Source organism: Dromaius novaehollandiae, chromosome 15 (genome assembly GCF_036370855.1).
Source record: "Dromaius novaehollandiae isolate bDroNov1 chromosome 15, bDroNov1.hap1, whole genome shotgun sequence".
Taxonomy (NCBI): domain Eukaryota; kingdom Metazoa; phylum Chordata; class Aves; order Casuariiformes; family Dromaiidae; genus Dromaius; species Dromaius novaehollandiae.
The window spans coordinates 16,768,765-16,782,238 of NC_088112.1; the positions used below are offsets into that span (position 1 = coordinate 16,768,765).

General features: G+C 63.0%; 1 protein-coding gene across 4 annotated transcripts in view; it reads left to right on the forward strand.

Annotated features, from left to right (window-relative positions):
* Positions 1-918: 918 nt before the first annotated feature.
* Positions 919-13,474, forward strand: part of CAMK2A (calcium/calmodulin dependent protein kinase II alpha) — a 40,856-nt gene continuing 28,300 nt past the window's right edge. The window contains exons 1-3 of one of the 4 annotated variants that reach the window (XM_026122669.2): positions 919-1,122; positions 6,097-6,191; positions 12,210-12,269. In XM_026122669.2, coding sequence (XP_025978454.1) covers positions 1,061-1,122; positions 6,097-6,191; positions 12,210-12,269 — 217 coding nt within the window. In that variant the 5' untranslated portion in view covers positions 919-1,060. The remainder of the gene's footprint in view (positions 1,123-6,096; positions 6,192-12,209; positions 12,270-13,474) is intronic. The other 3 variants (XM_026122668.2, XM_026122671.2, XM_026122670.2) reach the window with 3 other exon arrangements.

Here is a 13,474-nt window from a genome sequence, read left to right on the forward strand (position 1 = left end):
CAACCTCTCCCCCAAGGCCTCAGATCTCACGCCTTACTCCTCTTTTTTAACGTTCTCGTTTGGTTTTTTTGCACTAGACCCCCAGGGGCTTGACTTGCCTTTCTCGGCGAGTTGGCGCCTTTTTGGCTCCATTTGTGACCCTACCGTAGGAGGCAACCGGGGGCTGAAATCTGAGCGGCTGAGGGAGGGGTGGCGGGGAGGGCTGCACCGCACAGCTTTTAAAGGCTTTATTCTTAATTCAGACACTCAAGAAAGGCGCTCGGGCTGCCGTGCCCCGGTCCCCACCCTGCCAAAGCCTCCTCCAGCGCCGCAGCCGAGAAAGCACCCACTGCGAGGCTTTAAAATTAAAGGGCAGACCTTCCTCCCCCGAAACCCCCCAGCTCTCCACTCCTGGCTGGACACCACAGGGAAATAAAAGCCCCAAACGCTTTGGTTTTTTTCTCCCCCCACCAGGGTCCCTGGAGGCCGGCGCGGCGATGGGGCAGGGTGTGGGGCGCTTTGGGAGCCGACACCCAGGAGACCCCGCCGGAGCCGGGGACCACACAGCACCGGGGGCGCAAAGCGGTTGCCAGGGCGACGGCAGCCTGTCCATCCCCTCCTGCAACATGGAAACCACGGTTTCCATGGAAACCTGTTTTTTTTTCTTCTTCTTCTTCTTTTGCCCCAATTCTTCTTCTGCCGCCGCGTTCTTCAGTTTGCTTTTAATGTTTATGTTTTCGGCTTTGCCCCCCGGCAGCCAGCCGGCGACCCCCGGCCCGGCGGGGCCTGGTCCCCGTGGCGCGGCGGAGCCCGGCGTTTTGGGAAGCAGTTGCCCCGGCAACAGAAACAGGGCGTTTCTGGCAGAGGTGGTCGCCATGGGGACGGCGATGCTGACGAAGGCTTGCGAGGCTGAGAAGACAAATTGCCCTCATCATTATCTCCGGGCTTGTCAATCAAACATATTCCCTTATTTACCTCGGCGAGGAGAGAGCCCCGGGAGCACACGGAGCGGGAGGGAGCGAGAGGAGAGGCACTTGCAGCGAACTCGGCGCCGGGGAGGGAGCGCTCCCAGCCCCGCGGCATGGCCACCATCACCTGCAATCGCTTCACCGAGGAATACCAGCTCTTCGAAGAACTGGGCAAGTAAGTTGGAGACAGGGCTCGGACGTGCCCTGGCTTGGCCCGGGTGGGAAGAGCCTCGGGAGCAGCAGCGGGGAGGAAGGACGCCGGGCTCCATCCCTTCGCCAGGGGAGCTCGGCGATGGGCCGTGCCGTGGCATTGCGAGCGGTCCGGGCTGGGGGCTGCGGGGACGGAACCCCTCTCATGGGAAAGGCACTCCTCCGGGGCCTTCGGCAACTCCTGCAGCCGCCCGGAGGGACGGGACAGCGGGGAGACGAGCTGAAGCCGCTGGTGCCCCTGCGCTTCTTTCGGGAAATCCTCTGCGCCAGGTTCCCTGGGTCCCACGGGAGCCCCAACCTGCTCGGCAGCTCCCGGAGAAACCAGGCGGCTCTGGGGTGAAGCCGTCTGCCCCCCGTCCCTTCCCATCCCTGTCCCCTCCAAGAGCAGCTCCGCAGGGGTGGGCGGTCGAGCAGCCAGCCCCACGGCAGCGTTCCTGCCGGCACGGGTCGGCTGGCCGCGGCCGCTTGGCGGGGCGTGCGCGGTGCCTGCACGCGCGGGTCTCTGCCGATCTGGCTGTGCACGGTGCGGGTGTGCACAGAGAAATGTGCCAGCGCACAGCCGCCCGGCGGGCTGATCCTGCAGGGTGCTGAGCGCCCCGGGGTGGAGCAGCGGTTCAGGTCACCGTGCAGGTGGGGGGATGCTCTGTGTGCCGGTGCTCATCGGTGCGTCTGTGTGACCGGGCGCACAAGTGAGCAGGCATGTGTCTGTGTTTTGGTTTCTGCACCTCTTCTTCAAACGGGCATGTAAATCCGGGGTGCGCGGCTGCGATCCCCTCGGATGGGCTCCGCGAGAGCCTCGCATGCTGCGGCTTTGTCTCTGACCCGGTGGGTGTATCTACTGGCTGCCAGGGCGCATCCGCTTCGAGTGTGCAGCTATGTCCATCTGTAGGCATGGAAACTTGCTCCAGCCTTGCATCCCCGCATTGCACAGCGCCGGGTGAGCCTGTGCCTAAATCGGTGCCCGCGCGCGTGTGTGGGCGTGCAAACCGAGAGAAGGGAGAGGACAAAGATGGAGAAATCAAGAGGAGAAAATCAGAGAGGACTTTGCACCAGGCTAAACGCGGTTATCACCTCCCATCTGGATGGGGGGACCAGGTTGCTGCTACAAACAAGTGCAGCTCCCTGGAAGCCCATGGACCCCTGGTCCCAGGACGGGCAAATGCGCCTCTCTGTGCCCTCGGAGCCAGGTCGGCCGGGCAGTGCCCCAGTGCAGGGGGCTTTTTGCCCAGCTCGGCGGCTGCATCACTGCTGGGGCGAGGTGCCGGAGCAGAGCAGTGAGTCAGTGGCCAGGTCTCCACAGGATGGTGGGGCCGTGCTGACGCTGTGGGCGGGCAGACGAGCACCCTCTGGGGAGCTGGCGGCAAGCCGGGCTTTGCGACCTGCTTTTTCCAGAGGTTTTGCCGCTCCGGCGAGCTCCGAGGTGCTGTGGGCATGTCACGGGGTGGGCAGCGGAGACGGCGGCTGCAGGCACTCGGGTACCACTTGGCGGCACGGGGGGAAGTTGCTGGGACCTGGCTGGGCAGAAGTAGTGTGAGGGGCCTCAGACGAGGAGCTGTCAGCGAAGGTGCAATGGGGAAGGGCCGAGAGAGCTGCTGGAGATGTTGAGGGTACAACCGCTTTGCTAGGCAGGCGCCCAGCGTGGAGCCCGAGGAGCTCCCACGGCACCAGCTGGCACCACCGTGATGGACCATGTCGAGAGATGCATTTCTCCAAGTATACGAATAAACGCGCAAAGCAGGCAGGCACCGGGGAAAGCTGGGATTTGCACGGCTCATCCCAACCCTTCCGCCAGGCACTGTGAGCTAGGGAGAGACGCAAGCCCTCGCCAGCCTCCCAGGAGCATCTGTCCCTGCCGACAGGCAGATCTACCCTCTCCCTCCTGCTGGGGCCTGATTCAATTAGAGCGCGGCGGTGCAGCGGCAGAGCTGCTCATTCCCGGTGCTGAGGGGAGCTGCTCAAGCTCAGAGCATCCTACCGACTCCTGCCTTAGCTGGGAAGATGCAGATGCCACTGTAGCACTGAGACATGCTCCCAAGGAAGTTAGAGGCCCCAGGGGGCTGTTCTGGGCTCACAAGTCAATGCACGTTGGAGCTGGTGGGGAATTTTCCACCAGGATGGTTTCCAAAGCATCATGTAGCTTCCGCAAAATCAGCGGTTTCCCAGGGGGGAAATTCCTGCTTTGTGGGCTCAGACCGGGAAATCCGGATGAAGCGTTGTACCTCTTGCAGGAGAGCGTGCTCCTCCTGCCATGCCGGCCCATTGCCCTGAGTTCAGCAGCGGGAAACAACATTGCTCCCAGACGCTTCGCTCGCCCCTCCGATGAGCTGGTCCCTGCAGGGCTCCTGGAGCACAGGGCAGTGGGGAAGATTGGGCCAAATCGGGGGGAAAATCGCGGCAGGTGTCGCTGGGCGAGGAAGCGTGGCCGGCGGTGCAAGGCCAGGCTGGGACCTCCTGGAGGCATGACCCTGGGGTTGAGGTTGGTTCGTGGTGCCCCATTCACACCCCAAGGGGAGCAGGAAGGTCCCCTCCACCCTTCCAGAGGTCTCCCTCTTTCCCGGGGGATCTCCCACCCCAGCAGCCAGGGCAGCAGGCCAAACCCATGCTCCTTCCGCCGTCTTCTTGGCTTGGTTCTCACCATCCTCACCATCGTGGCGGGACGGAGGGGCAGAGGCGGGGACAGAGGTTTGCAGGGACGGGGGACACTCAGCGCTCCCCGGCCCCCCCCCCCCCGGCACGGGGACCGCATCCAGCTGCGGCAGCACAGGAGATGTACGTGGCGGCAGAGCATCCTGCCCACGGCGGCCGGGGTAGGACCAACAGATAGTGCGGCTCCCGCGGCACCGCTGAATCCGCCCCCGCGGCAGGTTGAGAGGCTGCAGACAATTACCGTGCCTAGCGGCAGGATCAGCCCCTGCGCTCCCAGAGCTGCAGGAGAGGGCTTTCATTAAAAAGAAGAAGAAAAGAAAAAAGAACAAAAAAAAATCCCCAACCCACACTCTCCTCTCTAGAAAGGAGATAAAATGCCTCGGAGGAGGAGGAGGAGGTGTTGAAGAGAGGGAGGGAGGCAGCAGCACAGCCTGATGCTGGCAAGGAAGGTGCGAACAAGGGAAAAGCAGAGCATCCCCGTGTCAGCGTGCCCGCTCGGGGGGGCCACGGGGTCCCGGGCCAAGGCCGTGGGACGGGGCGCCCTGAAGGACCCGGCCGGAGGCTCAGGACGGGGCTAAGGAGAGCGCCGGGATGCAGCATCAGTCCCGCTGCTGGGAGCACGGGGCCAGGTCACACATCCTGCCGTGGGGCCAGAAATGCGGAGCCGGAGGCACCCGAGCCGGGGCACAGCGCGCTCCCCGGGCCCTCCTGCCTCACAGCGCTCCAAGCTGTAGGCTTTTCCCCGCGGCTGCAAGAGCACGAAGATTGTAAGAAAAAAAAGGAAAGACCGGTCCCAAGTCTGGCTCAAATATCCTGCTCAGGGTGCAATCCCCGCAGCGGGCCCTGCCGCGGCCATCGCTTGCCCGGGGGCTCTTTCCCAGAGCTGGCAGCCTGCACGGGCGCTGTTTGGGAGCACAAGCCAGGGCGAGCATCAGCGGGATGCAGAGCCCGGAGGGCAGTGCAGAGCCAGGCACCTGCGGAGCTCGGGGGCCAGCAACGACTCAAGTCTCCCCATGCTGCAACAGAGCTGAAATGAAGCATTTCTTCTCCCCCCTTTCCACTTAACCCCCCTCCCCCCAGGCTACAGAGATATTAATAGTTTGGCTCTTCCAGCGGCCAAGATTTGCTGCAGGCTCCCGCAGGATGCAGCTGCCCACCGCGTCCCCCTGCCCGGCTCGCCGCCGCGCTGCTGCTCGGCACGTGCCGCACGCCGTGCTGGCGGCGGCAGTGCGGGATGCGTGGGCAGCCCTCTCTGCCAGGCGCCAGCGCGCGCGGCCCCGTGCCTCCGCACCCCGCCGCTCGCCTCTTCTGCCAACCATCGCGTTCAAGCCCAAATTGCCCGTCTCCACCCACCCCCACCGGTACAATCAATTATTCCCCGTTGCTTGCCGGAGCGCTCGCCAACCGTGGCCATTTATTCCTTGCCATTTATCGGGAGCGCGGCGGCGGGGGAGCTGGGGGAGGTGGGGCAGGAGGTGGAATTGCTTTTGATAGCGATTATTCCAGCGATTTGATGGGTTTGGCAGGGAAGGGAGCCAGGTACAAAGGTTGTGCTCAGCGGGGCTGGAGCGAGCGTGTGCGTGCGCGGGTGCAGCCTCAGCCCCCGGCACGGGCTCCTGCGCTCAGCGCCCGGCGGCGTTTTCAGTGTCACGAGCTGGCAGGGCTCAGCAGAGCCACGCGCCCGCCTGTGCGCCCAGCATCTCGCGGGGTGCCCTCAGGGGCCATTGTCCCCACCGGAGTGAGGGGGTTGCAGCTGGGGTGGGGGATCCATGCGCCCGTCACCAGCCCTCGCAGCTGCTGCTTGCACATGCTTCTGCAAATTCCTGCTGTGGCTGCAAGGTCTAAAGCAGGTAAAGACACACTGACACAGAAGTGAAGCACCTGGGCGCTGTGTGACAGCGGTGTCCATTCCTGCTGCTCCCCAGGAGCCAATAGTCCTGCTAAATCACTGCTGTTTCTCTTAGATGATCGATGAGGCAGAGGATGTAGCGAGAGGAGACAAGGTATGAACATGCCACGCAAGCACGGAGAAGAGAGGGAAACGCTACGTTTATCCCCAGGTCCGACCCGTGCCCGCGTCACCCCACATCCCCCTGAGCAGAGCGCTCCTAGGAAGCCACCTGAGCTCCCACTGCCTTTTCTCCACCCTCAGAGCCCCCAAACCCCCGTCTGAGCCCATCCACCTCCTCTTGCTCACGGTGCCTCCGTCGCCCTGGCAGTGCCGTGGGGCTCTCGCTGGTTCCTTGCCTGCGCCGAGCCCTTCACTCCTCCCTGTGCTTTCTTGTCTCCCCAGGGGCGCTTTCTCCATCGTCCGGAGATGCGTGAAGGTGTTGGCAGGACAAGAGTATGCAGCCAAAATCATCAACACCAAGAAGCTGTCTGCCCGAGGTAGGTGGGGGCATTGCTGGGGGACGCCACGGGGCCGGGGCTCCTGGGAGGGGAGGGGAGCAGCGAGCAGGGCTTCCAGAGCGGGAGCGCGTGTCCTCGGCAGGGCGCTGAGATGACGCCTTTGATGTGCAGCCAGGCGGGGGGTGTTTGATGAGCTGCAGGAAACCCCCTTAGCCCACCCCGTTTCCACTGCGGTTGCTGGCTCCTGGCAAATCTCGGCATTGAGCTCCTTAACGCATGGGAGCCAAATGCCTGAGTATCTCGAAGGTCTTGAGCCTTAACCCTTTTCTGGAGCCCCTACAAAGACCCCCAGGTCTCCTGGGGACGCAGGGCTCCAGCAATGGGAGAGGAGCCTGTTCTTCCTCACCATCTCCTCCTCCTCAGAGGCACCTGCAACCGGCTATGCCGGGAGCTGCCAGGGTCTCCCAGACCCAGGCGTGCCCGGACACGTGTAGGACCTGTTTCTCCTCAGCCGTAAGGATGAGGGTGTCCCTGAGAGCCCCCCACTGCGCGGCATGCCGTGTCACGGCCAAGGCTGCCCCCCACCATGGTCCCTGGCTGCAATACGACCTGTTGCTTTTCCACCCGCTCTTCCCTCCCGGCTGCGGCTGCCGGCCCCAGCTGTGCCCTCCAGAGCACCCGCCAGCGGATTCGGTCAGGCAGAGGGTGACAGCAGGTGACAACCGCTGGTGCCCTGAAGCAAGCTGTGCTGACGCCCTGCACGGCTCAGGTGTGCTCCCGGGTGCATTACTGAATATTCAACTGTTAAATATTAGTGTCCAGCTTCAGCAGACTCACTGAGGCTGCTGGGCATGGACAGACCCTCACTTCTCCCAGGCTTTATTTCTCCTGCCGGGGCTCCATGATCCTGCTCCGTGCTGGGGCCCCTCACACTTTCCTCCCGCGTGTCTCTGCTGGGACGCGGCCTGGGGAGCCGCGCGGGGAGGGGAAGCTGCAGCACCACTTTTTCAGACTGTCCAGGCCTTGGAGCCGAAGCAGCTCGAGCACCGGGGCTGTGTCTGGGCGGGAGCCGTGCTGCATTTTATCCCGTGCCCACTGTGGGCAGAGCAGGATCGGGCTCTGCGGCACTGTTCATACTCAGCCTGCAAAACCCTCTGCCAAGCAGGGTCGGTGCAGGGGGACAGAGGCAAGCGTGGCAGGGATGCTCTCCTGAGAGGGGGAGAAAGTGCCTGGGGCGATGGCAGGGCCTGCCGCTCCCCCCATCCCGGGGAAGCTGCTCCCTGGGGCAAGGCTGAGCGAATGGCTGCCAAGGAAAGGTTCGTGCAAGCCTTGCCCCGAGGCAGGGACCCCTCCACCCCGAACATCACCCACAAGAGTTTCTCCTGCCTGTCTGTGCTGGCGCGGACAGAGGGTACCAGAGAGCATCTGCCGCGTCCCAGCCTCGGGCACAACAGGGAGACTGGGGCGGGTGCCGGGAGCGGGTGCCCTGCCAGGAGGGTTTAATTAACTCCCTCCCTCTGTTCCTCTCCCTGACGCCACTGCTCATCTCTCTGGAGGTAAAAATAAAACCCAGAAAACTGCGACAAACTCCTCTCTGACCTCAAATTAAACCGGCGTTGTGCAGCCTACCCGCCGCAGTGCTGGCAAAGCAGCGCAGGCCTGACCCCGAGCCCCACAGCTGAGCCCCCGCCGGCACCGGGCCCCTGCTCCTCTCAGTCTATATGGATCATCCCCCTCTTCCCAGCCCACCGGCTCCCGGGGCTGGAGCTGCCGCCCTGGGCAGGGGCGTTGCACGACGGGCGTCAACTGAGTACGGCCAGCCGCCCTCCCCGCAGAGCCCAGCTTTGCAGCCATCCTTCGGAGGGTGAATCCCTGCCTTCAGACCCCTCCACCTGCCTCCCCCCCACCTCTCCCTCAGCATCCCCCGGAAAGCAGCCCCCAGCACCGGGCCTGGCCACGAGCAGATGGCCAGGCTCTCCGGCAGAGGCTGAACGCTTGGCTTCTCCCTGCAAAGCAGAGCTGGCAGCGGAGCGGGCAGAAAACGCCTCCCTGTTTGCAGGGCTTCCTGACAGAGCAGATTGAGCCGCGTTCCTCTTCCTTCCTCCTCCTTTTCCTCACCCGTTTCTGCATTTTGCCTCTCTCCATCCTCTTCCTCCTCTCGGGTTTGCGCCGGCCCTGCAGCAGCGGCTGCAGATGCCTGGCTCCTTGCTCTGCCGTCACCTGGAGACACCTCTCCGGGGTTATTTTACCTGCTCTGCTGGCTGCAGTCGCTGGCCTCCTTTGGTAGTGGTCCAAATCCCCCCATTTTGCCAGTGCAAGGGGGCGAGAACGGCCCTTCCTCAGGCCAGGAGCAATGCCCAAAGGGGCATGACGGGCCCTGGGCAGGTGCACGTGTCCCCTGCCATGTCACACGCAAAGGACAGGGCAGGACGGTGTGCAGGGATGTGAGCGTGGGAGGGGAGCTGCAAACTCCCCCAGGCAGAGGCTCTACAAAGCTCCTCCTGGCTGCCAACATAGGAAACCAGCAGGAGAGAAACCAGAGCTTTTGGAAGAGAAGCAGGTTTTGGGTCCAGGCTGTGGCTGACCTGGTGGGTTTCGAGGGGGGAGGAGAGGGGATGAGGCTGTAGCTCGCTCCCCACAGCTGTGCTTCACCGCGGGGCAGATGTGCTGCAGGGGCCAGAGGATGCTCCAGAGCTCCTGCAGCTCCTGGGGCTTCTCAGGACCCAGGAGACCTCACCAAGGCCGTACAGGCACCTGGCTTGGCACGGACGTTGGGAGATGGCAAGCCCCCCCGTGACCCCGCACACAGCAGAGGGGAAGCTGTGCCAGGGCAGGGGATGCTGCAATGCACGCGCCAGCCCCGAGGCACCGGCAGGCTCAGCAGGCGCAGGGCGAGCAGCGGCGTTGGAGCAGGCAGGAGAGAAATGGGATGGCTGCGGCACCCGGAGAGGGTCTGAAATTGCTGGGCAGCTTTCGGGCAGGCAAAGCCCTCAGCAAGGCACGTCCTGGAGACTTGCACGGTCGTGCATGTGCTTGCAGGGGTTGTGGTGAGGCAGAGCCAGCAGCCCGCTGCTGGCAGCGTGCGATGCTCTGGGGAAAGCGCAGACGCTGGGGGCCAAGCCCTGGGCTCTGCCGCCGGCTCGCAGCCGCACGCGGGAACGTCTGCCGGAGCGGGACCCACGCCGGCAGCCTGGAAAAGAGCAGAGTCGCTGGAGACAAGCGCTGCCTTCGCTCCCTGGGTAGCGGGTGGCTGATTGCAGGCAACACCACCGTGTCGCAGCCCGTGCGTTTCGCAGCTGAGCCTGCGGCACCGGGTGGAAAGCATCGCTGCGCTCCCACTGCGGTGCTTCCCCGCCAGGTGCTGCCGCGCCTGGTGTGCCGAGAGCTGGAGTCACTCGGGGCCGAGGCGCCCAGTGCTCCGGGCTCACGTGCACGGAGACACACACCGGCATGGGAGGTTTCTCTCGCACCAGCACGGCGCTGGCCCCGCTGCCCAGACAGCCGCTGCCTCCTTCCTCTTCGCAGAGGGTCTCGGCAGTCGAGCAGGTCAAACCAGGGAGCATTTTCAGCAGCGCCGTTTGCCCCGGGGAACAGCCCCATGCAGGACTTGTGGACTTGTTTGCTTTGAAGGGGAGCTGGGGGACATCTCACTCAGGAAGGGACGCTCGGGCGATGCCAGGACCTGGCCCTTGCCCAAGAGCAGAAAGCGGCCAGCAGACTGAGTTCACCTCCCTCTCCAGGGATCTCCAGCTGCCAGGCCAAACTCCTCGAGGGGAGCAAAGGAGCATTTCCAAATAACCTGGCTTCTCCGTGGGCCCTTTAGCCTCGACCTCTGTTCTGCAGATGGGGAAACTGAGGCAGAGAGCAGGGAGCAGTCACTCACCCCATGCTCCCCAGGAGCGTGTTGGGATGGCATCTGGCTAGCTACCGCTCTGCACGAAGGCAAAGCCGGACCCCAGGAGCACCGGTGGGGGCTTTGCCATGGGGCTGTGGGCACGGACGCAGCACATGGTTCCTCATGCACCCACGCTGGACTGGGGCAAGCAGGGGTGCTGGGGAGGCACCCCAGGGTGTTGGAGGCCATGGAGGCTGAGCACTGACACTCATTGCACCTGCCAGCTGGAGCAAAAGGGATCCTGAGTGCCTGCTTTGACGGTCTTACCCCCATAGCCGCCTGTCACTTTGCAAAGCAAGGCCACGAGGACAGTGTCACAGGGAGGCTCCTGCTGTCCCCTCCCCGGGACGGCTGCCCATGACCCAGCCTCGGGCTCGCTATTCCCTGCGCAGGCTGCACAGTGCTGCCGAGAAATGAGCCTGGGGGCGATAAGCCTGCGCTGAGCCCTGCGTTAGCTCCATTTGCACCAGCCCACGTCTGTTTGCTGGAGCTGCAAAGTCTCCCAAGCCAAGAAGGACAGAGAGGAATTAGCTAACATAGGGAAAGGAGGGGATCGCGGGAGGGAACGTTTCGGCAGCCAGCTAAAAAAATCTCCAGCCAGGGAGAAGTTTGAGGGCTGTGGAAAGGGCAAAGATCCCAAACATCCGGATGCTTTGAAAGCAGGCTGGATGAACGCGAGGGAATTGCGCCCTGGGGAAGGGTCCGGCCCCGGCAGCAAAGCATCTGTGTAACCTTCACGTCTCAGCAGTCGGAGATACGCAGATTCGGTTAGACACGGAGCGAGACTCCGGGGTGTGAACTAGGCAAGGCAGCGATGATAATGCCGAGAGACGAGCAGCCCTAATTATATCCTTGCTTCTCCCGGCTGCCGGGTTCCTGCTATCATGAAGCGCGTTCAGACAAAACCGCGGTGAGAAGGCACCTCCATGTAGGAAGGCTGTTTAATGTCTAAGCAAAATACGGAGGGAGGCAAAAAGAAACAAAACGATTTGAAAATTCATTCTGGACTCCCCCAGCAGGGAGGCTTTCCCATTGCCCTCGAGCCTGCTGCAAACCAGGGAGAGGGACCAGCTCTGCCCAGGCTGGAGACAGGCATCATGCTTGTGTGTCCTGGCCTGTCTCTAACGCAGGGAATTCCCCAGCGAAGTCCCCTTGCCGGGCACGTGGGGGGAGAGCCACACGCCCTGGGGACGGGACCTGCTCTGCCACCGCCCCAGCTCATCACGGAGGGACCGGGGGGCGCAGCGAGGGGAGACCCAGCCTGCGGCATGTGTCGGAGGTGCAAAGAGGAAGACGCCGTGAGGGAGCAAGGCAGAGCCCGGCACTGTGCTCACCAGCACAGCAGTAAATGGTCTGCCAGAGCTTGTTAAGCGCCTGATGGTGCAGCCCTGCCGGGGCTGCGCGAGGATGCCACCATCGATCTTCAAGTCATACGGAAACTGATCTTGCAGCTGGGGAGGGGAAAATGCTCCTGGCCCCAGCCCACGTACCTTGGAGCCTCGTGGGGCTGGTGCTGCTGCTAGGAGATGCCGGGGGAGGCAGGAGGTGGGGTGGGAGAGAGCGGGCAGCTCGGCGAGGAGAGAAAAGACATCCCGTGCAGGGAGAACAAAGAGGGGATGTGAAAAGGCTGGGAGATGCGGAGCAGAGCTGGTAGCTCCGTTTCTGCCTGATGTTTCCCACTGCTTGGCTCTGTCTTCTGCTGTTCAACTGTACCCATTTGGGGCCAGAAATGTCCTTGCTGATCATCTGTGCTTGGCTGCATAATGGAAAGCCAAGCACGCTCGACTGGCAGTGATAGTCCAGGCACCTCGGAGGTAGTTACGGAGGTGACCAGGACTTGTTCAGCAGAGAGAGGGGAGGCGGGAACAGGAGGGCGAGGGGCTGTTTGAAGGCCAGCACAGCCCAGAGCTGTGCTGAGGAACTTGGCCAGGCCGTGTCCATTTTGGGCCTCCCAGAAGGGATATCAGGTGGTCCAGATGCAGAGCACTTCCCCAGACCTGTCCTTCAGCCACAAGTCAGGTTTGCTCCTTGCCAAGTGCACGTCCCCACTAAGGTTTCCTATGCTGGCAGCTCTTGCGAGAGCCCGCTCTAATGCCAGGGAGAATTGAAGGCAGTTTGTTCCTTCATCACACACACTAATTTGGGGACGTTGCTTCTTTCAGATCACCAGAAGCTGGAGCGAGAAGCTCGGATCTGCCGTCTCCTGAAGCACCCCAACATCGGTAAGCACACGCTGCTCTCCGCCAGCGCCGGGCAGGCAGGGCGAGGAGCAGAGCAAACCCTTCATGCCCTGCCAGGCTCCTTCCCCCCTCCGCCGGGCTGAGCCCTGGGGCCCCCATCAATAATTCAAGGCTGCCTGCGGCAGCAAGGGCTGCTCCTCCTCCCCTCGCCTGCCTGGAGCTGATGCTGCTGGCGCACGGGTCTGCGGGGAGGGAGACGGGACTTGGCCCAAGGGCCTTCGCAGCAGCCCGCCGTGTTAATCCTGAGCGGTGCCTGGCTCTCCAGCCTCCTCTTCCTCGCACAGAGGCAGCATCTTCGAACGGGGTCACAAGAAGAAAGGCCTCCACCGCGCGCCGGGGGGTTTAAGTAGGTCCTAACTAACCCACTTGGCCATACCTCCCTGCCGGAGAAGCAGGGCTCCGGCAGGCTGGAAGGGACTATTTTTACTCTTCTCATGCACCGTGGATACTTTCTTCCTCTGCACGCTCCAAAAAGAGACTCCAGCTCGGAGCAGCAGCAGAGCTGGGCGTGTGGGAGGAGCGATGGCGGGGGGAAGCGAAGACATTCCCACCGACCGTCCATCTGAGAGTAGCCTCCTTCGGAAAAGCTGTTTCAGGAAAACTCCTGAGCCCCTGCAAAAGACAAAAATAGGCCAGAAGGAAAGAGAGACGGGAGGGGAAAATATTGCAGCAAAAATCCCAAACCCCAGCCCTGACAGGGATGCTGATAGGTGCCGTCAGTTGCTCCGGCTGTTCCTGGTGGGGGCCCCACGGGACCGGAGCTGCCGGGAACGCGGAGCTGGGGATGTGCTCACCCCCATGGGCTCCTGCACCTTTCGGGAGAGTGTTGCAGGGCAGGACGGCAGCTCAGCCACCCCAGCCAGCAGCAGGGAGGTTTCCCCTTGGCTGAGCTCTTCCCTTGCAGATCCAACAATCCCAATCCAGGGCCACCGGGACCAACCACACACTTTACCCACGAGAGGCCAAACTCTGCAATCCCCCTGTCCCTGCAGCCTCCCCTCTGCTCCACGGCGCGCGGCAGCTGGGGCGAGAGGCGAACCCACGCCGGCAGCCTCCCCGCTTGCCGTGGCGGATCCCACCTCGCCCCCCTTCCGGCATGCGCTCGCTCGCATGCGGCACATGGCTCCCGCCTGATAAATCTTTCAGATGGTAAAAAGCCTGTCAGCTTCAATCCATCTCAGGCAAAT